General features: G+C 39.1%; 2 protein-coding genes across 3 annotated transcripts in view; both read left to right on the top strand.

Annotated features, from left to right (window-relative positions):
* LOC125988788 (cilia- and flagella-associated protein 47-like) overlaps positions 1–10744 on the top strand; it is a 30950-nt gene extending 20206 nt beyond the window's left edge. Inside the window, exons 48-67 of the mRNA XM_049754443.2 lie at positions 26–161; positions 290–417; positions 1005–1070; positions 1183–1326; positions 1442–1615; positions 1713–1824; positions 1916–1969; positions 2176–2273; positions 2375–2550; positions 2862–2969; positions 3366–3477; positions 3613–3717; positions 3857–4013; positions 4172–4255; positions 5391–5517; positions 6020–6198; positions 6999–7158; positions 8515–8676; positions 9147–9315; positions 9386–10744. Coding sequence (XP_049610400.1) covers positions 26–161; positions 290–417; positions 1005–1070; positions 1183–1326; positions 1442–1615; positions 1713–1824; positions 1916–1969; positions 2176–2273; positions 2375–2550; positions 2862–2969; positions 3366–3477; positions 3613–3717; positions 3857–4013; positions 4172–4255; positions 5391–5517; positions 6020–6198; positions 6999–7158; positions 8515–8676; positions 9147–9315; positions 9386–9565 — 2631 coding nt within the window. The 3' untranslated portion in view covers positions 9566–10744. The remainder of the gene's footprint in view (positions 1–25; positions 162–289; positions 418–1004; positions 1071–1182; positions 1327–1441; positions 1616–1712; positions 1825–1915; positions 1970–2175; positions 2274–2374; positions 2551–2861; positions 2970–3365; positions 3478–3612; positions 3718–3856; positions 4014–4171; positions 4256–5390; positions 5518–6019; positions 6199–6998; positions 7159–8514; positions 8677–9146; positions 9316–9385) is intronic.
* Positions 10745–13937: 3193 nt separating this feature from the next.
* Positions 13938–21561, top strand: LOC125988359 (transmembrane protein 47). Of its 2 annotated transcripts, none has more exons than XM_049753474.2 (3): positions 13938–14299; positions 18858–18998; positions 19819–21561. In XM_049753474.2, exons 1-3 carry the CDS (start codon positions 14071–14073, stop codon positions 19995–19997), a joined length of 549 nt encoding a protein of 182 aa, XP_049609431.1. In that variant the 5' UTR covers positions 13938–14070; the 3' UTR covers positions 19998–21561. The 2 variants fall into 2 exon arrangements, with proteins under 2 accessions (XP_049609431.1, XP_068506016.1); XM_068649915.1 differs by having other exon boundaries at positions 13943–14299; positions 19799–19930.
* The last annotated feature ends 1003 nt before the right edge of the window (positions 21562–22564 follow it).

Genomic DNA, 22564 nt, shown 5'->3' with positions numbered 1-22564 from the left:
GACCTCATGTCTTCCTTTCCAATAGAGCCAAATGAAAGACGTTGATTACAAAAGCGGCGTAGTGTACAGCATGGAGGCTTCATTGCCTCGATACTTTACTGTACCCAGCAGTGTTACGATGCCCATAAAGAAAGAGACCAACATATGGAGGAATCCTACAGGTACACACATGGCACATATGAATTGTACTGTGAACTTTGTAATAGCTAACGATACTGTGCAGTTGTGATTTTACACACCCATTTGCCCTTCAGTTGAACGATGTATGTCATTATGTTTGTCCATTTAGATGACGATTGTGTGGAAATCCCCTTGCGGTTCAAGGCGGACACAGTAGGACAGTTCTCATGTCAAATCATTCTGAAGTCCTGCTTTGACACCAGAGTCTACTTGATGGAGGCGCTGGTCACCTCGCCGGTACATATGGACTTAATCAAGAGCTTTTCCAAATGTGTAAAAAGTAGCCACATTGCTGGTGGTAAAGTCTGATTTAGCCAAACAAAATGACCTAAGAAATGGCCTTAGCCATGTTACCTTGGCAACGAGTGAGCGATGTTTCCTTTTATTAAAAGCATTTCAGCATCAAAATGAAGAAACTGACATTTTCATGTTGAACTACAATTATACTGCCAAAACTCTATAGTGTCATTTCAGACTCAATTCACATGACCATTTACAATTAATGGTTGATGATTTGATTTGAGAAAATTAGCACCAGAATTGCCTACGTGCAGTCTCTATAGTTTCCACTGACAACCCAGCTCTTCCCCGAAATATAAAGCTTTTCACTCAGTCCAGATGTATCACTTCATCATACTTCCTTAGCAACAAATTATATTTTAAGAAGCCTTTATACGGGTATCCTGTGGCTTCTTAGGGCAATTTAGAACTAAGCCGAACAAAAAATGCAAATAGATGAGTTTATGAATCATGATGAGAGATTATTGGATTTTAATGGCGGTACTTTAATGCTAATCACAATTTTATAATATTTGTTAACTCAGGGAGGATCTGTCCATTTGGACTTCAGTTCGCCTGCTCAGCATCCAGTCACACAGGACATCCCTCTGGTGAGTTGTTAATCTAACACCTCTTTAGAACAACCCACATTTCTCTGCGATGCTCATGTTTAATTTGAAAAAGTGAAAGAGAACATGTATCATGGTTTCCCATTTCTTGCAGCAAAATGAGACCCACCAAGATTGGACCTTGAAGGCTGAGTTGTGTGGTGAAGGCTTCTTTGGCCCCAAGGTTTTGATTGTACCAGCCGGAACAAGAGCTTGTTACCCTCTCACTTTTCATCCAACAACTCAATGCGTTGTCATGGTTTGTTTTACCTTCCTCTTTTGTGTACTTGAATTCTGTGATCTTTACACCATTTTATACGCTTTCATATTCATTGATGGACTGAAAGGTTGCCTGTGTCTATGTACTCTTATAGGGGAAGCTGTCTTTGCATAACAGTGTCAACGGGGTGGATCATGTCTTCACTATTCGAGGAGTGGGTGAGCGCCCCCTGCCTGTGGAGCACCTTGTACTACGATGTCCTGTGGGCAAGACCACTCGCAGACAGCTGAGTGTCCCCAACTACAGTCAGAACGTAGTCTCGCTTCAGGTTGGTCACTTAAACGCATGCAGCAGATTGTGAAATCGGGGAGCCTAATTAATTTGTGTACCTGTTTGTGTGCGTGTGTGTGTGTGTTTGTGTATAGGTGGTGACAGACCTATCTATTATCAGTGGCAATTCATCCCTAAAAGTTCAACCTGGTCAAAGCACTCTGTACACCCTGGCTGTGTCGCCACGGAAACGAGGAGAGCTATCAGGTGATGTCTACTTCCATTGCTACTTTTGAATAGAATTTGATTCAAAGAAGTTAAAGAAAAGGCACAAAGAATGTTAAAATGTTTCCCACAGGTTATGTATCATTTGTTGAGAGTGATCAGCCGGATGAGGGAAATGATAACAAAGGTAAATTTTTGTTGTTACTAGTTTTGATTACTTAGTTAGCATGTCACATTTGTGTCGCCGGCGCTAAATGGTGGCCAGACGTCGGCCTGTCCTTTGTTGTTGCAGCGGGATTCTGAACATGTTCTAATTTTCCTTGCCACAAATGTTAGCACCTCTATTTCAGTGCAAAGTGTGATTTATTTGCCACCTCTGCAATTCCCTTTCAGTAAATACCATTGGGCACTATGAGGTGTTCTACACTCTTGAGATAACTTGTGAACCAGAAGCACCAGTGAACACCTTTAATGTTCAGTGCACTGTTCAAGTAAGCTCAACATACTCACTGCCTTTCTTTCCTGTCTGACATCTGAGTATTGAGAAAAATGCAAATCCTGAATATCTCTTTACTATGTTAATGCTCTCCAGAGCTCCGTCGCCATAGAGATCCCTGTCAGTAACCCGGGAAAAGAGCTCCTCATGCTCAACGTGGACCTGGAAGGAGATGATTTGTGTGGAGCGGACTGGGTTTTCATTCCCCCGCAAGAAACGCTGACCTACAAAGTCACATTTTCTCCAGTAAAAGTTGGGAAGACCAGAGGCAGGTTAGGAGTTTCTCTTTTGGATTTTCATACTTCTGCTCAAAGTATTTGTGGTCTCTGTAGAGACATCAGCAATTTATTAACATGCCTTAGGTGATAGAGCGCTCTCAACCTGAATGGTGTTGGCGCATTTCTTTTGTAATAAATGAATGCCATGCAAGTTTAAATGACATTATCTTTGTTTTAGGCTATAAAGGTTGTTTTTTTTTTATGAGCGTGGTCACAGAAAATGTCATGATCAATTTATATCACTTGTAATCTTTTCCAGAACAGTATAGTCAATGTCACTTTTTTGTTTGTTTGTTCTGTCCCAGCGTGGTGTTCCAGTCTGAACCAGTCGGAGAATTTTGGTATCAGTTGGAGCTTTATGCTATTCCCTCTGCTGTTGTGACGCTACCACAAACTAGCTGTCCATTGGGAAAGTAGGTAGCAGCATAAAAAGCCACAACCACACTGCAGTTATTGCATAATACGCAAAAATGTTCACCTGGAAATGCTGAGGGTCTTTCAAGCTATTGTTTAATTTCAATTTTTCAATTTTCAACACCAGCACTTTCAAATTCTAAAAAGGAATTTGTTCAGGTCATTTACGGTAGAGTTTTACCCATTTCAAATAATTATTGCTGTCAAAACGCTGTCATGGCGTTAAATTGTCATTAAACTTAAACATTAAACTTCCCACCAAGGGTTCAGATTGCTTGATTTCTTATTCTACTCGATTAGACTTGATCATATTTTGCTACGGTGTGTTTTTTTTTTTTTTTTTTTGACTGGGAATTTTGAATGGAATTGTATTTTCTGTGTAATGTATATTTTAGGTGGACTCGCCAGTTCATTGCGGTGGTCAACCCAACAGCAGATACAATCAAGGTGAACGTGACTAACACTAACCCTCGGAACTACACGCTGGAACTGGGCTCAGAAAGCACTGTTAGTATTTTTTTTTTTTGTTTCCTTTCTTCAGCTGAACTGTGTCTACTGCTCACAGTTCACAGTTCTCTACTACTGTTTTTATTTTGTTTCCCATGTTAATTTATCATATGTGTGTATGTGTGTGTGTTTTAGCTTACTGTAGAGCCCCACTCTGCCAGCCAACTTGGGATCGTCTTCACTCCATCATCTCTTGGAGAGTGTAACCACGGAGCAAAGATCACTTTCACATGCCCTCAGGTGTTTAAACACATACAGAAAACAAACAACTTCAAGTTTATGAGTTGCACAATATTTTAATGCATTTAGCCTTTTTTAATTTTGTTGAAGCAGTTCCTGTTTTTCCGACATTATTTTTTTGCCCTTTTTCGCACGGTAGTTGCAGCAATGGTGTGTGTTGTTGTTTGGCCGCGGTCTGGAGCCCGGACGAGAGGAACCTTTGAGCATCTCTTCTACAGTCGGTGCCAGCGAGTCTTTAACCGTTCGCTTCACAAATCCCACCGAGCATCCAGCCACAGTTGGAATCACACTTACAGGTCACATGAGAAATGTTGTTCTTTCACATGCACCCATTTAAACACGCGCTTATGTGCATGTATACACATGTACTCACACACACACACAAAGACACACACACACACGATATAAATTACTTCATCGTTTCATCCCTTGTTTTTATTTGTATGTGTAACAGATAAAGATCCAAGTGCTGCCCCTGACTTTGTTCCTGTGACTTCTGATGCGAATGTGTTCTCACTATCTCTGAGTCAACTGGAAGGTTTGTTTACTTATTCCATATTACTAAAGAACAGATTCTCTTTTCAAACAAGCACTCTGAGAATGCAAAAAAAAAAAATCCTTTACCGACTGAATGGCTGCAGCAAGTGAGAATTTCCATTAGAAATGCAAGCGTTGGCGTTTCTACATACATAAGTGTATATCCAAGCAAATTTGTCAGAAACTCCTGAGCTTCCTTTCAGGATAAATATTTTCTGTGGCAGTGAGATAGTACGAATCCTGACTTTTTTGACAGTTGGAGCCAACATTTGGCAAATTTGACTTGCAGGCAAACTTGAGATACCATTGCTGGATGGTTGCAGTGAACTCAACACACTACTCATTCTAGCAGCTCATGAGCAAATCCTTTAAGCAAGTCTTCAAGCTCCTACTCTTTGGAGTTTTAAAATAATTACATGAGGCTTTGCATGAGATATCTATTTAGCTTAGCGCTAACAAACAATGCAAAATACCATAGACAGGGTTGTTGAGTTTCTTCTGAATTCTGCTGGCTATTTGTCTTTAATGCTTGCCATATGTACACTATATGTCCATTTGTTTGTATAATTTTCCCCCCAAGGGTCCAAGGCGTACACACCAAAAAGATCAATGCCTATTGATACTCTGGCATTTTTTTCTATTTACTTAAGGCATGACTGTATGTATGACGCTTCAAATAACAGCTTCTATCATTCAAATGGATTCCAATGATTTTTTTTTTTTTTAATGAAGTTACAGCTGAGATTCTATTCTTCCTTCCCTCAGAGACTTTGCTCAGTCCTGACATTTAATCGCTGCTTCAGCATGCCTCGTTGATTGCCGCAGAGACTTTTGTGCACAAATTGGAACATTTCCATCGGCATCTTGAAAGTGTTAACTGTGGAACAGTGCATCACTAAAGACATGCCCTTGCTTAGTTTATCAGGAGGATAGCTTCTTGTTTACTAAAACCCTGCTCTTTTTTAAATAGGCTATGTAGGGAAAGTGCAGATTTTGCTCAATTTAATTTGCTGGAAGCAAACACACCAAATGCATTTTGTAAACAGTCCATTCTACTTTAGAAGTGCTGCAGATAAGTTGGCGTGGTTAATATTGGAAGTTGGAAAAAGTGTTTGCTCTGGATTTTTTTGCCGCAGGTATACAGATTAGTGAGGGGGGAAGTTTGGAGGTGCCGGTTGTCTTTGCACCCAAGTCTATGGACCCGCAGCAGGCCTGGTTATGCATCTCTATGAAGCCCCTCAACAACGTTACGAGCGGAAAAAGGTGTGTAGTATTTCCATTCTGACAGAATTCTACTTTGGATGCAACTTGTAACATAGATTGTAAAATTGTCCAACTCAATAAGGCACAACGTGTGATGACATTGGGGCAAATAATTTTCCAGAATAAATGCCATGACATAATTTACACATCCTTGCTGTCATATCTCTATTTCCTATCAGATTATTCTTTTATTTATTTTTTTGCTGAACATGTTCTTTGAGTTCACGTCAATTAAAAACTGCACTACCATTAGGAACAATGAATAACATTGATGTTGGCGGCCGTAAAATGAAAATGTCGCTTGTTTGTTTCTGAAATAAAATCTTTATTTCATAGCCATTACTTGGTTTTGCAAGGTCAGGAAATAGTAGTAGCTTTGACTCTCTTTTTTTTTTTTTGTCTTAATGGCGCTTGTCGGCTTTTTACTCCTCTTAATATGTTCACTTGCTACTAATGACGAATAGCGAAGCGTTAAGCATGCTCTACACTCATAATTAAACAGGGCAAGGAGGAAGCTGTCGACCATCTGTTGGATCTACCCTCTCTGTGGGATTCCCGTGAAAGCGCCTGTTGATTGCTCACCACTCTGCGTGCTCCAGTGTGAAGCGGGCTGCCAGCTGGAAAAGAGGCTTGATGTCCAGCTCACTGGATTAGTTTCAAATGCTCCAAGTGGACATGAAGGTGTGGCTCTCAAGCATCTGTATCTTTTTGTCATGACGGACTGTCAACACTGGAGTAAAATTCGTTTTTATGTTTGAATTGGACCTGACGTTGACTTTCAAATAAGGGGAGGGATGTCTGTCCGGAACATGCAAATGTTAATTGTCAAGGTCACAGCAATGTCTAATAAGCAGAAAATAATGCTGATTGTTTAGAACTGATGATCAAAAGGAAAATTTCAACACATTGCATCAGATAGTGTGTTTTCTTAAAGTCCCCGACGGAGGCTTTACAGGGCTGGAATTATTGCGTCAACAAATCTTCAAAAGCTAATGGTATGGTGAAAAATGACATTCTGGCCACATTATAGTCTGGTTTCTCTCAGAGGGCTGTTGACTGCGAAACCAATTAAAAGTTTAGGCACCCTATCATATCATTATATATAAACATCAAATTAGTGTATGTATCCATGAGGTAGTATAATGATTTTGAAAACACAAGTCTAGATAATAGTGTTCAGCTATTAAAGTTAGGAAAAAATGCTAAATAGCGGAGTTATTATTCATTACATATGACAAAGTGAAATGTGGTGCACATTTTAATTAGAATCCTGGAAGTTGATGCATGTGATTTACTTTTGCGGGCCACAAAAAAAGATGTGGGTCAGATTTGGCCCCCGGGCCTTGAGTTTGACATCCCAAGTGAAATTACTAGTTTGTATTCCTGAGCAACTTAACATCTTGATATGCTGTTTTTAACATATTTTGCATCTCCATCCTTCTGCTGGTCAGAAGAACTCAATATTTGTTTTACTTTTCCAGTTTCCAACGTGGTTGTGGAAGACTTCCAATGTGAGGTGTGTTTTGAACATGAAACCGTGGACTGCCTGACCGCTTCTATCGAAGCAGGGAGGAGGGACCCCGAGACTGGCATTGTAACGCTCACCATCAATCTGCTCCACAATCCGGTCGAGCAATGCAGGTGGCTGGCACAAAAATCACCAGCGAAAGCTTTACACACAGTGACAGGAGGCAACTATGCCCCCATTTGACTGATACAGACACACGCAAACATCCAGTCTCATACTATATCCTCACAGCTTGAAACATAAACGCTCATTTTCATATAATCAACACCTCCAATATGTGATGAAAGATGGCAGATTTGCCCTCCACCCCCCTCTGTGACGAAGTAAATATGAAGCCATAAAAAGATTGTCAGCATCCAGACACACAGCAGGAGGGAGAGCGTTCAATCAGTTTGTCCTCCTGCTTTGTCAATAACATATGACACGTTGCGTAAACACTACATTATTTGTTTTTTGCCTCATCTGTCTCGTCTGCATTCATTTTTGGCTTTGTTCGTGGGTTTTCGTTGTATTCTGCTTCTTCTTACTGGGGAAGATTTTCAATGTTGGGTTGATTGAAGACTCTCTTGACATCAATTACTCCAAGCATCATAAGACTTCATTATTGACTTTGGAAATCATTCAACTCATTTGATGGAATACACTTTTATCAGCAAAGTAAGCAGTGTTCATTAGTTCTATTCAGTGAGCCAAGCAATGCGCTTTAGCTTCTCCCATCATGTTGTCATCCTAACATTCTGATACGCATTATTATTGTGTCACCTCAACTCAGTTTTATTCATAGAGGACTTTAAAAAAAAAAAAAAAGTGCTTGACATGAACAAAATTTAGCAAATTGCACATTTTCACCACTACACTTTAAAATCATTCAATGCCATTTGACAGCATTTTATATTACACCATTCAATATCATTTCATTGATTCAGCATTTCAGCTTTCACATGAGACTCCTTCAGAAGAGAGAATGTGGAAGAAACTGACCCCACACACATTTTTTTACAAACTGCTTACATTTTTCTTCGCCCATTTTTTCAATCTTGAAAACACAACCTTCAAATTCCACCACAGTTTTGAAGATTTTCACGAACCAGCTGGAATCCGTTCTGTGCATACTAAAAATCTCCTGTGTAATGACAACATTTAAAGCAAACGATGTCTACAACTGTGAACCCTTTAAGCATTTCACTGCAAATAGCACAATTACTGTCACAGATGCCCAATTCGTGTTTGCCTGGAACATTGCATTTGGCTTCCTGTTGAGGGAGTTCATTCATCATGCTCTGTCTTAATCTGCAGCCGCATTAATGTGCCTGGCGGAGTCGATACCTTGCCAGGGTTAGCACACTCTGTGAGAAAACGATATGGGGGTGCACCACAGCCCCCCCTACACACACACAGCAGCATCCTACAATTTCTAACAATCATGATACAAGATGTACATATTTACGTGTGTATGTATGTGTGTACAGGTTCTCAGCTATTCTAGTGGTGCAGCATGCGTCCGGACAAATATGGAAGTTTTCCCTCGATGTCATGGCCACAGAGCCCCAGGTTGATGATGTCATGGACACAGATGTCACAGAGTTTGGTCAAACATCCGCGCTGGGTTTCTACTTGACCAGCACCACTCGGTGTGTATGTTTGCTCTCTTGCTAAACTGTAGGTTGAAAGCAAATGTTTGGTGTCTCAATTGGAGTTTTTTCAAAATAAGACTTTTTTTATAGTAGTTGTAGAAGTGAAGTCGTTTGCTACCTTGTTAATTCATTGTTGATAAATATTGTGAGAAATAAATGGCATGATCAGTGTCTTTTCATAGGTGAATGTCATCAATTACTTAAAGGTCAAATTTGTTATTTCAGAAGTGTGTATCAAATTGGTAGCCTTGGTAACCAAACGGTTGGTGATGCCTTATACTATGAACCAAATACTGCAGTACATATTTTCCCTCAAAAACCATTCCGTGGTTAAAAATTAAGATCATCAATGTAGCCCAGCTAATCATGGAAGAATAAATATGCTTCGTTATTGGGATAACATTCTGGTCAGACTGCCCACCTTATCTGTCCTTCTGTCTAATTTCAATGAATATTCAAATTTTCAGGAGGCCGGAGCCCTTTACTGCAACGTTCCTGCCAGGCAGCAGCAGTGAGTTTGCTGTAACTCCAACCTCTGGAATGTTGCCGCCTGTTGATTCCAGCGGTGCCCTCATCAATGTGTTTTTCACCCCCGCCATCGAAAATAAGAGGCACAACGCAAGACTTACCATCCAGGTACTTCAATGTAGACACCACACTGTATATGAAAGTTGCATGATAAACAGCTGACCAATCATTACCACAGGCAACCGACATGCTGTGGAAGTATGACATCAGAGGTGTGACGCCTCCTCTGATTGAAACGTCACCTAACAACACGGTTGCGGTGCCTAGACCCACCAGAGAACAGCGTCCCAACTTTGTAACAAGGAACCTCCGTATTCCGGCCCTGGCAAAGTCATCACCGCTGAAATTTTGTAAATAACTCTTCACCTTTTTTGTCATTACATGAGGTGTCAAACATACGGCCCGCGGGCCTAAGATGAACCACTGAGACAGTCTGGGCTGCATGTGGCCCGTGGGCCGCTAATTGACTAGCACAGGTTTAGTTCATGTTAACAAGTTTACACAGTTCTCTGAATTTGCCTCACCCCCAACAGAGGTAGAAATCAGATTGAGGAGCAGAGTGGGCTTAATTAGTACTTTCATTTGTAGCAATGATAAGTGGCCATTAGTTTAAAGTGTTTAAATGTGCTACTTTTTCCATTTTTGTGGTTAATAGTAATAACAAGTTTTAATTGTAATCACAGTAATATTGAAGGTTAATCTTTTTCCAGATTTTTTTACACCCACTGGAGGCCTAGGTTCCCTCAACTTTTGTCTGGATTGATTACGTTAAGCGGTTTAACCCTTTCACATGATGAATCTGGGTGTGAGAAATTACAACTACTATACGCTACAAAAACTTGTTTAGGTGCATAGTCCTATAAACTGTGTTTTCGGGCGATTAATTTATTACACTTTGGTTCCAGGTCAATTTTAAGAATATTATAGACATAGAGAAAATGAGATCTTGAGGTAATTCAATTTTCAAGTGCGATACAGTATTCTTGAGTTCCAAATGCCTATTAAGGTTTTGTGCCACAGTTTTCGCTCTGCATTAAAACACAAACTTCTTGTTATTGATGTGATGATTTTACAGGTCTGGCTCACGTGACATCTAATTTGCTCTGATAGCCCCTCATCTATGAGTTTGAGACCCCCTCCTTTTTGTTTTTCCCATTAATTTCTGATAAAGCCCCACAAAATAATGAACACACAAGTTGAAGCGCAAAGTGGTGAGGGATTACTGTACATCTTTCCTGAATTCTTGTGATTATGTTTTTTTTTGTTATGACTACTTCAATTTAATATTCCTTAAAATGAATCCCTTTTATTAAGATTGCAGAGGTTTTACAGTCAACTTTGATGAGCAGGAAATCAAAAAAATGGCCATGATATACTAGTTACTGCCTCGGTTCAAATTAAATGTTACATCTTTTATTCCTTCTTTGTTAGATAATAACATTGTTCTAAATCACATTATAAATTATGTCCCTTAAAATGAGAGCTTTTAAATTATATCTGAAAACTTGCTTTCCATTAAATAAATCACTTTAGTTGAGTGAGTGTGTGTGTATAGGGGGGGTTCTTGCAGTATACTTTGTAATGTGACACCAAAGGTTGAAGATAAAAATTGTGATGCAATAGACGTGCCTATACTGGTTTGACCTCAGGTATCTTGTGTCCTCAAAAATGTGTGATGTTCCACAAGACTTTATTGTGTTTGAAGTTCGACCCTGAAGTTCAGTGATAGAAAACTGAAAAGTTTCATCTCTGCTAACTTTCATCTTCTGCTGGACATCACTAACAACAACTCCTCCTCCAATCAACTTGTCTCTGTTGGGTCATGTTGAAAACTATATACATTTTGGAAAATGTACTTTTAATTGCTTGTCCAACTCCCCGCCATCTTTAAAAAAAATGTACAAATATGTATATAGTCTCCTCCAAAATTCTATTGTTGTATACTGAAGGCATTAATGGGTTACAGATCAAAAAATGGATATGAGACAAAAGTTTGGGAGTACAGCTTTTATTTCATGGTATTTAAATCTAGATATGGTAAACAACTCTGGGTCAAAGCCACCCACTTTTCAAGGAAGCAAAAGTATTGGAACGAGACTAATGAGTATTTGTTGCCTTTTAGATTGATTCCCCAAACGTTTGATCGTGTTTGTTTTGGGCTTTGAGCTTCACCTGTGAAAACGGCATTTACTGTTTAGCAAACACAAACACCAAAAAGCTGTCTATGGGAGAAAAACAAACTTTTTGAAGCTGAGAGAAGAGGCAAAATCAATCAAAGCTGTTGCACAAACATTGGCCATAGCCAACACAACAATTTGGAATATAAGGAAAAACAAACTACTGCTGTACTAAGCAACAGACATGAAATGGGTTTTGCTACTTTTGCTCACATGAAAAGTGGCTTGCTTCAAACAAAATGTGCTCTGTTTTGAGTTGCCCAACACATCTAGGTGGAAATGCCATCAAATAAGAGCCGGACTTTGGTCCGCTATTCATCTTTTGATCTGAAACCTAATGTCTTCAGTATACAACAAAAACAAAGGAATTGACCTTGGTTTTCCAATAATTTTGGACGGGCCTGTGTGTATATCCAGAGTATGCCAGACCATGAAATGATGTAACTACAGGTGGCGTGTAAACTGTGTGTGTGTGTGTATGTGAGAGAGAGAGAGGGAGAGAGAGAGATTGACAGTGAGCAATGATAGCTGATTATTATTTCGGTTCATTAGCATATTTCATATCCTGCTGCTAGAATTCCAGCTCTTTATCAGACAACTTATGCATACACACACACACACACGTGCAAATCTGTTAAGTCATCATAACGATCGTTCTTGACATACACACAGAAGTGCAATGAAGCATGCCTGAACCTTTTGTTGTACACGAGAGAAGAGCTGAGAAGACCTGAGAAGAGATGAAAGCCTTGTGTATGCATAATACAGTATGTGCATAGGCAAGTGCGGTTGGAAACTGAGTTAAAAACCAATTTAATATCTGTTAATTCAGCACAACATGTAGCGATTCAAAAAATGCCACTCAATTGGAACTTAGTTATTTCAAGTCACCTGCATTGCCTTGCTTTTGTTTCTTTGGGTTGATGTTTTGCCATATCTCGATTGGATTGGGATTTTATTGTCTTATTTTCTTATTATACTCCAGGAAACAGAACATCCATTAATTGCTTAGGGCTTATCTGTTGCTATGGCAACACACCTGCTAAAAAAGAGGTAGTGGGTTGGCTTGGTTGTGTATTGCCTTGGTTTGTCAGCAAGTACTCAAGATGCATGCTCGAATCTTTGTTCTGGCATGCGCCTTTGACTTGTTCACCCCATTACCACCTAGCAGTTGACATTTCTCACGATAGTGTTCTTTTTTTGTCTGCCGTCCCTCAGCATGACATTCCTACCACATGACAGGTTGTGTCGGCACAACTGACCGCAAGTAATTCTACAAAGGCCAGTTGGACTGTTGTTCTTTTCTTTCTTTTGCTGGAAATAGGGCTTTTGACAAGGTGGAAGGAATCCTGAACAGTTCAAAATAGCTGTCAGCAAAACCTTCAACTTTTTTTGCCAGAAAGAACAAAAAAAAGTTCGGAAATGTTTACCAGAACTTCTGAATTATATTTGGGGTAAAACGTCTCAACTGAGCTGATGCAAAGTCAGCCCATAAAAATACAATTATTACAAATGAGTACTTTAAAGGGAGACTTAGCAGTTTAAAACTGCTTGCAAGATTTGAGTGTGGCCTCACTTTACTAATTGATTGACAACTCTTTTCGCATACCTCTTTTCACACCATACAAAAACTCCAACACCTCACTGGATCTTGCAAGATTGGAATCAAATATCAAGCACGCCACACTGGTGACACTCGTCTGGACTTGTTAAGCAGAGAGTTCCTCCGCTTTTAGAAATAAAAGGTTAATATGGTGAATCAATTTTACTGTTGCTAAGTTTGAAACAAACTTTAAAAATGGTTTGTTGCACTTTAGGCTGAGTCTGTGTTTACATTTCATATGCATGTTATATTTTTCAAATTGCCCAAATTTTGAATTCTTAGAATGGACTGTTGAGGGGCTGTTTGTAGGACTTTTTATTAATTGAATCCAATTCAGTTTCAAATTGTGTCTGCATAAGAAAATCAATTCTGTTCTTCATATTATGAGTAAAAACATTTGCTAAAATAATGGAACAAAAAAAATCAAGGGATTTTTTACAATAAATAAAATGTGTGATTAACTATGAGTTAACAATAAAAAATGACAGAGACAGACAAAGATTTTTAATAATAATACATTATAATATATTTCATAATATTCATGAATTAAAAATCAGGTTCAGCACTAGAATGATTCCCCCCCTCATAGCTTTAAATAACACCTTGCGGTAAAATGTGTAGTGCACCTTTTATTGGTCAAATTTAAAGATTAAAAATGAAAATACCTAAAAAGCTGATGTGGTGGGAAAAAAGTAAAGACCTTTCTTTTAAATCAACATTTAGGGAGAGACACGGTCATTGATAAAAATGTGCTGGTGACCATGCAGTGTCAACTTACAAAAAAAAAAAGAAAAAATACCTGGGAAAAAAGCATTGCACTTTATTACATTACAGTAAAAAGTAAACTAACATGCAGTAGCTGAAAAACGCAACGAAGTATATTGATGCTTGGGTTACTTCCTACCACTAGGGACCAGTGACGTCAGTGACTTCAGGTTAGCCTATCAAGCTCCGTTGCTCAGCTCCGGTGATGCCCACAAGGCAGGCACACGTCCCGTCCTGCGTGCGGGATACACCCACGAAGAACAACGGACTTGTCTTCATCGGGATTCTTTCATTCTCCTCGCATCCTCGGCCCACGCCATGTCGTCGGCTGTCACCGAGACGGAGGAGTCAGCGCGCAGATCCCCGCTCACACCGCTCAAGCTGGTGGGGCTGGTGTGCGTTTTCCTGGCGTTGTGCCTGGATGTGGGTGCCGTGATGAGTCCCGCGTGGGTAACGGCTGACGATCAGTACTACCTGTCCCTGTGGGAGTCCTGCTGGAAGCCGACGAGCACTGACAAGTGGCAGTGCAACACCACGCTAAGCTCAGGTGAGAGGGAGGAGGGCGACCCTGCGGATGCCTCATTAGATACAGTTGGACGCAAGTGTACACATTCCAACAATGCAATCTCATTTACCCCCTTTTCATAATTGTATTGTTGAGGGGTTCCTAAACTTTTTTTTAGATTTTACGGCCCTGCAAATTAAACCAATAATTTGCATATACCTGAGTTTGGGGGTTCGAATATGTGTTTGCATGTCCTTTCTGAGTTTTTCTATCGTGCATGTTTTTGGAATGTGGGAGGAAGCTGGGGGGGGAAAAAATGAATTTAATATTAATCTCGCAAGTTGATCTGCATGCTTCCACTAACAACGTGGCTGCGAATAAACAGGAGGTAACTTTCAAAAAGCAAAGCGTTCCCAATTTTGCCAAATTGACGTTTTACGAAAGCCACACCCCTCCCGATCCATCTCTTCCGTGTCCGACATTTTAATGATCACTTGCATTGCAAAAGAAATACCAGCGCTGATCAGTGATTGCTTTTGGAGATTTTTTTTTTTGTCTCATTAATATACATCTTATACAAGTGTCACTTTTATGAGGCAATCAGGTAACCTTAAGATATCAAGTAAATAAAACATATTGCGAGTTTTGTTCTGATATTTTCAGACAGTGATTATCACGCCCACACTTGCCCACATATATTTAGATGATGTGCGGAGTTGTAGAAGGCTTGCAGACGGGCTGCATTGTCAGCCATCGCAGTGCAGGACTTGACACACTCCCTAACCCTAACGCACTTCACCATTTTGCTTGTTGAAGGTCCACTACTTGTTGGAACTGTGTTTGGGTATAGATTTATGACAGCTGACAGAAACGCTCTGGATCGACGTTAGAATGGAAGTCGATGGACCGGACAGGAGTTTGACAGACCTTGACGGTTTTGCAGGATGGTTTTGTTGGTGAATTCTGTTACTATATTTAGCAACTTTAACAATAAAACATTGAAAACAGAACTTAACAATGTTGTTTATTTTCAAACAAACAAAATTATTAACTGAATCATCATTACTGTGTTCTGCACTGCATCATTTTAAAATAATTTGATTAATTGCTTATTAAAATAAGCCACGCTCCTGTTTCCCCAAAACACTCCAAAATGACTTAGGGACTTATGCTATTATTATATACCTTTCCCAATGTATGCTTAACGAATCCATACAAAAATACTTTTTTGTGTAGAGCTCTTTGTTTCCTTCAACTTTTTTGCAACATTCTGATTTATTGCGATGTGGCTGTTCAGAAACATGACAGGAGAGGAGTTAGTGAACCTTTTTGATACAGCAGCGTTCTATTTAAAAAGAAAACTGTATTTACTGCCACTGCCAAGTGGGAGCCGACTGGTACTAATTGAAAGAACACCATATGCTGCAATTATTTGACCTACCGTTATAGAATCCACTGTTGCTACCTGGAGACTCCATTGATATGCATTTGTCTGCTGCTGGGTTTGTTTGTGTGTGCGTGCACGTGTGAGTGTGCGTGTGTGAGTGTGCGTGTGCATGCGCACCAATATTAGGCGACCATATTGAGCTGACCTATTTGTGGACAGACTCCTGTGAAGGCTAGTTGAATATTTTATGTCATACTTTGATTTCTCTGTTGTTGCAACCCTGCACCTCCTTTCCTTTTGCACTACGATATTAAAGAAGTAAGTTGCTCACTGCCATTTGCCATCTCCCTTGGTGACTTGGCTGCCTGGCAGCTTGTGCTCATCCTTTAATTGGCACTCAGAGTAATTTTTTTCTAGAGCTGCTATGCACATCAAGGAGGACGGTTGTTCTAACAATACCAGAAAAACATTAGCAGTCTTTCCATTCACATTCTATACCATTTTCAATCAATCAATCAATCAATCAATCAATCAATCAATCAATCAATCAATCAATCAATATTTTGACATTGTGCATACATATTTTTAAATCACAAGCACCAAAGAATATGCAGTAGACTGCAAGAAAATCTTATGTTACTTATTTTCAAATAAACAGTTCTTGGGATCAGAATGCAACTGTATTAAATTTAAGATTAAATACAACTGAACTCTATTGAGGTAGTGATTCCTCCACTAGAGGGAGCTTCTGTACCACCGGTGTGTCACATCTCAAGTGCAGAAGATGGTCTCATATAAAAGTATTCCTGGTCTAATGATGAATGCACTCTTACAAAGACATAAACTGTCTTATTAATGGTAATGGATCTTCCATGGTGTTTTCTGACTCTGCATTCATTAAAATATTTTGAGGTCATAGGTGACTGTTTAAAATAGTTTCAAATTCAAGCCAATCTGCTCCATTTAATCTAATCATCCTTCTCCGGTCACTCGCCCTCCCCTGCCAGCAGAGAACCTGACTCTTTTTATTTGTAGCAGCCAAAGATAAGTGATGCATTCAGCCGTGGTACATTAGCGTCAATGCTTTTGGGGCGAGCGCAACGCAAAAAAAATTTGCGTGACCTCATGTCACTGTGAGATGCTATTTTTGGTATTACAACATACGTGCATTGTTATATCACATTCAAATCAATAGCAGTAAATTATTTTGATCCTGTATTTGGGGGATGTTAGGCGCAGTGTTTATTTGCATACAGAAAATATGCTGTCTTGTGTTTTATTATTTTCGTCCTTTTATTTCCTCCCTTGCTTCATTCATCTTTTATAAGGTGCTTTCTAGTGCTACACATAGGTACTATTTGTGGTAACGTTAAAATAAGGCTGTAATGGATGCACCTAATACATTGTGATTTGCTCATTTCTTGAAATGAATAAGTTTTACATTTTGACACCATTGTCAAGTAACAGTTTACTTACCTTACTTAAAACTGGCATTTCTGGAAGACAGAATAGAGTGTAGGTAGAAAAAGAAATAGGTAATTAAATATTGCTGAAAATATGTAAATTTTTGAAAAACTGCTCCATCAGAAATAGCTTGAAAAGGCAGTGAGACAGTGCCACTGACTTAATTCCTAAGAAATGAAACTATGAACTGTTTGATATGTTTTTTTTTGTTTTTTTTTCAACATCTCAGCTTTTGAGTTTGCTTCTATCTAGGTTAATAAAAGATGAAGGGAACAGTAGAAACTAGAGCTTGATGTCAGGATATGGAACAAGGTCTGTGTGCTATTTAAGTGCACACCAAGCTATCCTGCCTATATATATATATATATATATATATATATATATATATATATATATATATATATATATATATATATATATATTAAGTGCTCACTGTCTTCATTACCTTTCTTTCACCTCGCTTTTTCTTGTCTCGTCTGCCCTCCCTGTCATCTTTTTTCATGCTGCCCTCTCTCTGCCCTTGTAAGGGTACCACCCTTGTTTTCCTCTTATATTTGCTACCTCCCCCCCCCCAGCGCTTCATATTATTCCATTTCCTTGCCTTCATGTGCTTGTCTACCTAACATATTTCTCAACCTCCCGTCAAGGTAAAAATAATTCTCGTGGGTGACTTAGTTTGAACTCTAAAATGATAGCATGAGCTCATCTTTTATTTTGGTATTAGAGACAGTCTCTCAGATAGTAGATGGAGCCACCGAGTGTCATAATCTTACGGTCGACCTTGTTGGGTCAAAACTGAACACTTAAAGTGGAAGTGAAGGCAAAAATGTTCTTTACAAAAAATATGGGCTATGCACCCCAGCTCTAATCACAGCATTCCGATGAATATTGCGTTTGTAGAATAGAAAATGGGAAACAAAACGCACCCGTTTTTTATCTATGTCAGGGTCGGACATTTTGCCACTTGCTGTCTGTCAACTGAAAGTGACATTAAAGTTGTTCAGGAATCTGCTTTCGCCCGAGTTGACGGCGAGCTAGGAGACAAAATGTTCTTTGGGTTCTGTTGGCTTTTTAATAAGGCTCCAGGGGGTTTTCAAGTCAACAGGATGGGGTGTGTAAAGGCCACTGGGACCAAACACTATCACTTTTTTTTTCTTTTCATACAAAGTCTATTTCAGTGCCATCTATCCCTTGGTTTTCTTCTATCAGAATTGCACCACAGCATGTTTAACAGCAGTTTTTAATGGAGCCACAGAATGTAGCATAGGACGTACGGGAGCATGAGTGGAACCAAGTTTTTTTTTGGGCAGCACACGTGAGTATAAAAATCCTTCATAAATAGAATATAGTCATACTTTGGCATGATTTTGGCAAAAAGATTTTAAAAGTCATTCAAAAAGTCCTTACGTCGTTGCACAGCACAGAGACGGCTCGGTGCCCTTCAAAGAAGGTGACTTCAAAGCCGATGATAACGAATGGAAAGATTGGATTTCAAATTTGGATTCTTAAGATTGCTATTTATTGCATGATGAGACTTTTCAAGTTAGCACAGATCTTTTCCAGGAGCTTCATGCATTTCAGATTGGTTAACCTTGCATAATAAATAATTTGACTTGTGTTTGATCCACATCCATGGTGGTGATATGAGATCATCTCCATCTTTTATCAAAGATCTCCTTTAAATTGTTGACGGAAAAATGTTCATCTTACTGTTCTTCTGTTTCCACCCTCCTTCCATCCTTTTTCCAGACTGGCAGGTTGCCACACTGGCGCTGTTGCTAGGAGGCGGAGCCTTGGTGCTGCTGTCATTCCTGGTGGCTCTGGTGGCCGTGTGCATCGGCACCAGACGGCGATTCTACAGGCCTGTCGCATTCATGCTCTTTGCTACAGGTGGGTTGACACACGTCACAGCACACGTCACTCTTCCCTCTTCTTTAAAGCTGTACAGTAATGCTGGAAAAAGTATAAAAGTATTTGGAGATAACAATAACAAACCAACAAAAGTAATAAAAAAAAAACATGGTCATAATCAGAGTAGTTCGTTTTAGTTGTAAATGCACTTAGTCCATTATTTATGTTTTTTAGCTTTCTTGTTTTTTTATTTCATTTGAACAAAAATGTTGTTTTTCTATTTTAGTTTCAGCCATTTTCATTTAATTATTTGGTCATTGGGCACTGATTTGCATTTAAATCTCTTTTCCATTTTAAGTCAATAGTACTAATTACGGTCTAATCAAATTGAAGGTAAATAGTTTGCAGATGTTGTGGTGACCGCGGTGCCCATATTATTGCATTAATGGCTACCTGGCTCTGATTTGTTGCATCAGTTCTCCCTTTATATATTTCCCTTTTTTCTTACTTCCTCCAACACCTTCTTTGTCTTTTGTTGTCTTATCCTTGGAATATTCCCAGTTCTTTGTCACAGCTTCTATTTTGTGTCCTTTATTTTCTACCCTTTTTATCTTCCTCTGACTTGATTCCTTCCTTTCTTCTTGCATCCTCCTTAGCTTTCATTCTCTCCTTCATTCATTGTTTATGTCCCTCCCCACAGTCAAAATTGATCGATGCTAATGACAAACCATTATGCAGTGTGCAATTTTTTGATAATGAACATTTCCTGACATTTTTATGAAATGGCACTTTCATCCCTCTCGCCAGCCCACCTCCAATGGCTTGATGTGTTTTTTAAGGGACAATATCTTCTCCCCAGTGGTCCTGCAGGCCTGCAGCTTGGTGCTCTATCCCATCAAGTTCATTGAGAGCATCAACCTGAAGATTTACCACGAGTTCAACTGGGGCTACGGCCTGGCCTGGGGCGGGACCATCTTCGCTTTCGGCGGTGGCGTCCTCTACTGCCTCAACCCCAAGAGCTACGAGGAGTACTACTAGCTCCCATTCACCGTGCTAGGGAGAGGCCTTCGAGAAAGCGGGAGATGTGATGGGGGAGGTTTGGTCCACATGAATTACTCATTTGCCAAGAGCTCTTAGAGACGAGTGTACACAAGTTCACACTGTAGCCTCTATTGTCATGTCAGCGGAGAGGCCGAGCCATCAGGAAAGGTGAGCATGGAACTTATCCCCCAACATACGTAATCAATACCAGAAAAGAGAAAATCTGTACAGAATGACCATCCTCATCCTCATAAATGGACTTAACACTTCCAGGAAGTTCCTCTCTACCAATCTATTGACTCAAGTTTCAGTCACCGTAGCAACCTTGCAGGGTACACGCGCAGAGCCGGTACGATTGATTAGCAGCCGTCTTTGGTGTCTGGCCGGTCTGCTCTCATCTCCCGTAAGGTCGGTCAGATTATCACAAAACAGTGAACACGTTCATTGAAAGCCGTTGTGCTAATTAGATCAGCAGGTACGTTTGTCTAGAAGAAAGCTGGATAGTGTCTGGTAGACAACTTAGTATTTTTGTGCTTGGTGTGAAAAATTTTAGAACCACTGGAAAAAAGAAATGAATGGGCAAAAGAACACAACACACAAATATAAGGCTGTGCAATTAATAAAAATGTTATTACAATTACGATTATTACAATCCAAGATTGTAAAATTGACATAATCATAAAAAAATATGATCAAAATGCATTAATATGCAACAAAACAATACTTGAATTTATTCATTTGCAACTTTTTTTAAATAAAACATTTTATAAATTCAGTTTGGTCCAAAAGACCCTTACATAGATATGTGTTTCAAAGAAATGTATTTATCTTTATATATTTTTTAAATGTTTAAACATTTTGTTGTTTTGCACAAATGATCGTTTGAATAATTGTGGTTACAATCATTACCAAATTAATCGTAATATTTTTTTCATAATCGATCAGTCCCACACAAATATATTTACTTCCAAAACATGTCAAAACTATTAAATTGAAATGACATGAAACAACGCTACAGCAGGTGTGATTTCATTTTTTGTTTTATGCAGCTACTCGAGATGACAGTCATTCTCCGTAAGCGATACCTCATATCATGACATCGTCCTTCTCACCTGACCTTCATCACTTTTGAGCGATGCCACAACTCAGTGCAGGTCACGGTCAAAGAGGGTGCAGTATCACCTGATAGGAGCTAGCTCGGAACAGTTCTTGTGTGTGCTTAGCGGTGTAATAGATCAGCCTTAGACTCTGCCAACAGACCGTGATGTCAAAATGGGACAGTGACAAGTTTTTGTGCTAAAGAATCTAAGTGAATGACTGATACACAAAATATGTCTGTGTTTTCTCGTGTCTATAAATAAACATTGTTTGCAGAAATTTGATTGTGGAAACTCAACGTACATTCGGAGTGTCCAAAATCCAGCTTTAGGAATTTTAATGGCCCACCTCATATAATTATATTTAACCATGGCTTGCATTAAAAGCTCACAAGTAAAAGATACAATGTTGAAAAATAGCACAGTATTATTTCAAATTATGAATAAAAATATTTCAAAACTCATTTTCAAGTTGAATGTTCCATCACCTGTTAATTATTTAAAAAATTGAAAATATACCACATTATTACTGATAATTTTTTGCTTTGCCACCAAGAGCTGCAATTGAGATTTGATTTTGAGTACTATATGTGTGTAAGTGCTGTTGTTTAAGTTGATCTAAATTGGATTGCTTCCTTCCATTTTTCTGGATTTGCGCCGCAGTGGAAAAAGTCGACTAAATTAGTTGACTAGGGCTTGCCATGGTTGCAAGATTTCAAATGCAAGTGTATTTAAATCGGATTTTTTAACTCAACAGTAGCGTTCCATTCGTTACATTGACCTTTACCTGCGGCTATGCTGCCCACTGCTGGATTAATTGAGCAAGTGCAGAGGCACCCCTTTCATTTTATACGCAACAAAGCTGTTCCATCATTTGTCTTTCTTTTTTTTTTTTTACATGATTAAAACACTTTTATTCGACCCAAATACATACATAAGATAAGGATGTAATATTCTTATAGCTGAGTGTGATGTACTCTGCTGCTCGAATAGATTGTGCCATGTGACCTGCGGTTCTAAGAATATGCAGTACATAAAATGGACATAGACACTATAACTTTACACAGTATATTCCGGTATTTTTATTTATTATCATCACCCAATTTTCATGCATGACATCAGTACAGTCTCAGTTTTTTATGCAACTTGAGATGTTATTCCTCAGATATTTTCTGCATATAAAAATTCAGACCACATCTTTCCTATTTGAAATTTGGGACCGATACAAGTGTTTGACTTGGAGCTTAAAATAAACATTACTTCAGTCGGCATGTACACTATTCTAGTTGCAGTCTGACTCCAATTTCAGTCCAAGTATCTTCTTGACAGTTTACTGTACCATCTTCATTTCAACCAACAACTTAGTAACAAGCACTGTGTAAAATATTTGTCACGTGGGACAACAATGCCTGTAGTAATATGCACCATTTGTGGCCCGCATACTCATATATATTTTTCTTCAATAAA

This window comes from Syngnathus scovelli, chromosome 2 (assembly GCF_024217435.2).
Source record: "Syngnathus scovelli strain Florida chromosome 2, RoL_Ssco_1.2, whole genome shotgun sequence".
Lineage (NCBI taxonomy): Eukaryota > Metazoa > Chordata > Actinopteri > Syngnathiformes > Syngnathidae > Syngnathus > Syngnathus scovelli.
Note: the sequence above shows the minus strand (reverse complement) of the source record. Positions and strands in the feature narration are given on the sequence as shown.

Bases quoted from the DNA above. Each gene is read 5' to 3' on its own strand.
- LOC125988359 (XM_049753474.2), top strand. From the start codon at position 14,071: ATGTCGTCGGCTGTCACCGAGACGGAGGAGTCAGCGCGCAGATCCCCG. The intron at 14,300-18,857 runs GTGAGAGGGAGG...TCCTTTTTCCAG, and splicing joins CAACACCACGCTAAGCTCAG to ACTGGCAGGTTGCCACACTG. The intron at 18,999-19,818 runs GTGGGTTGACAC...TCTTCTCCCCAG, and splicing joins ATTCATGCTCTTTGCTACAG to TGGTCCTGCAGGCCTGCAGC.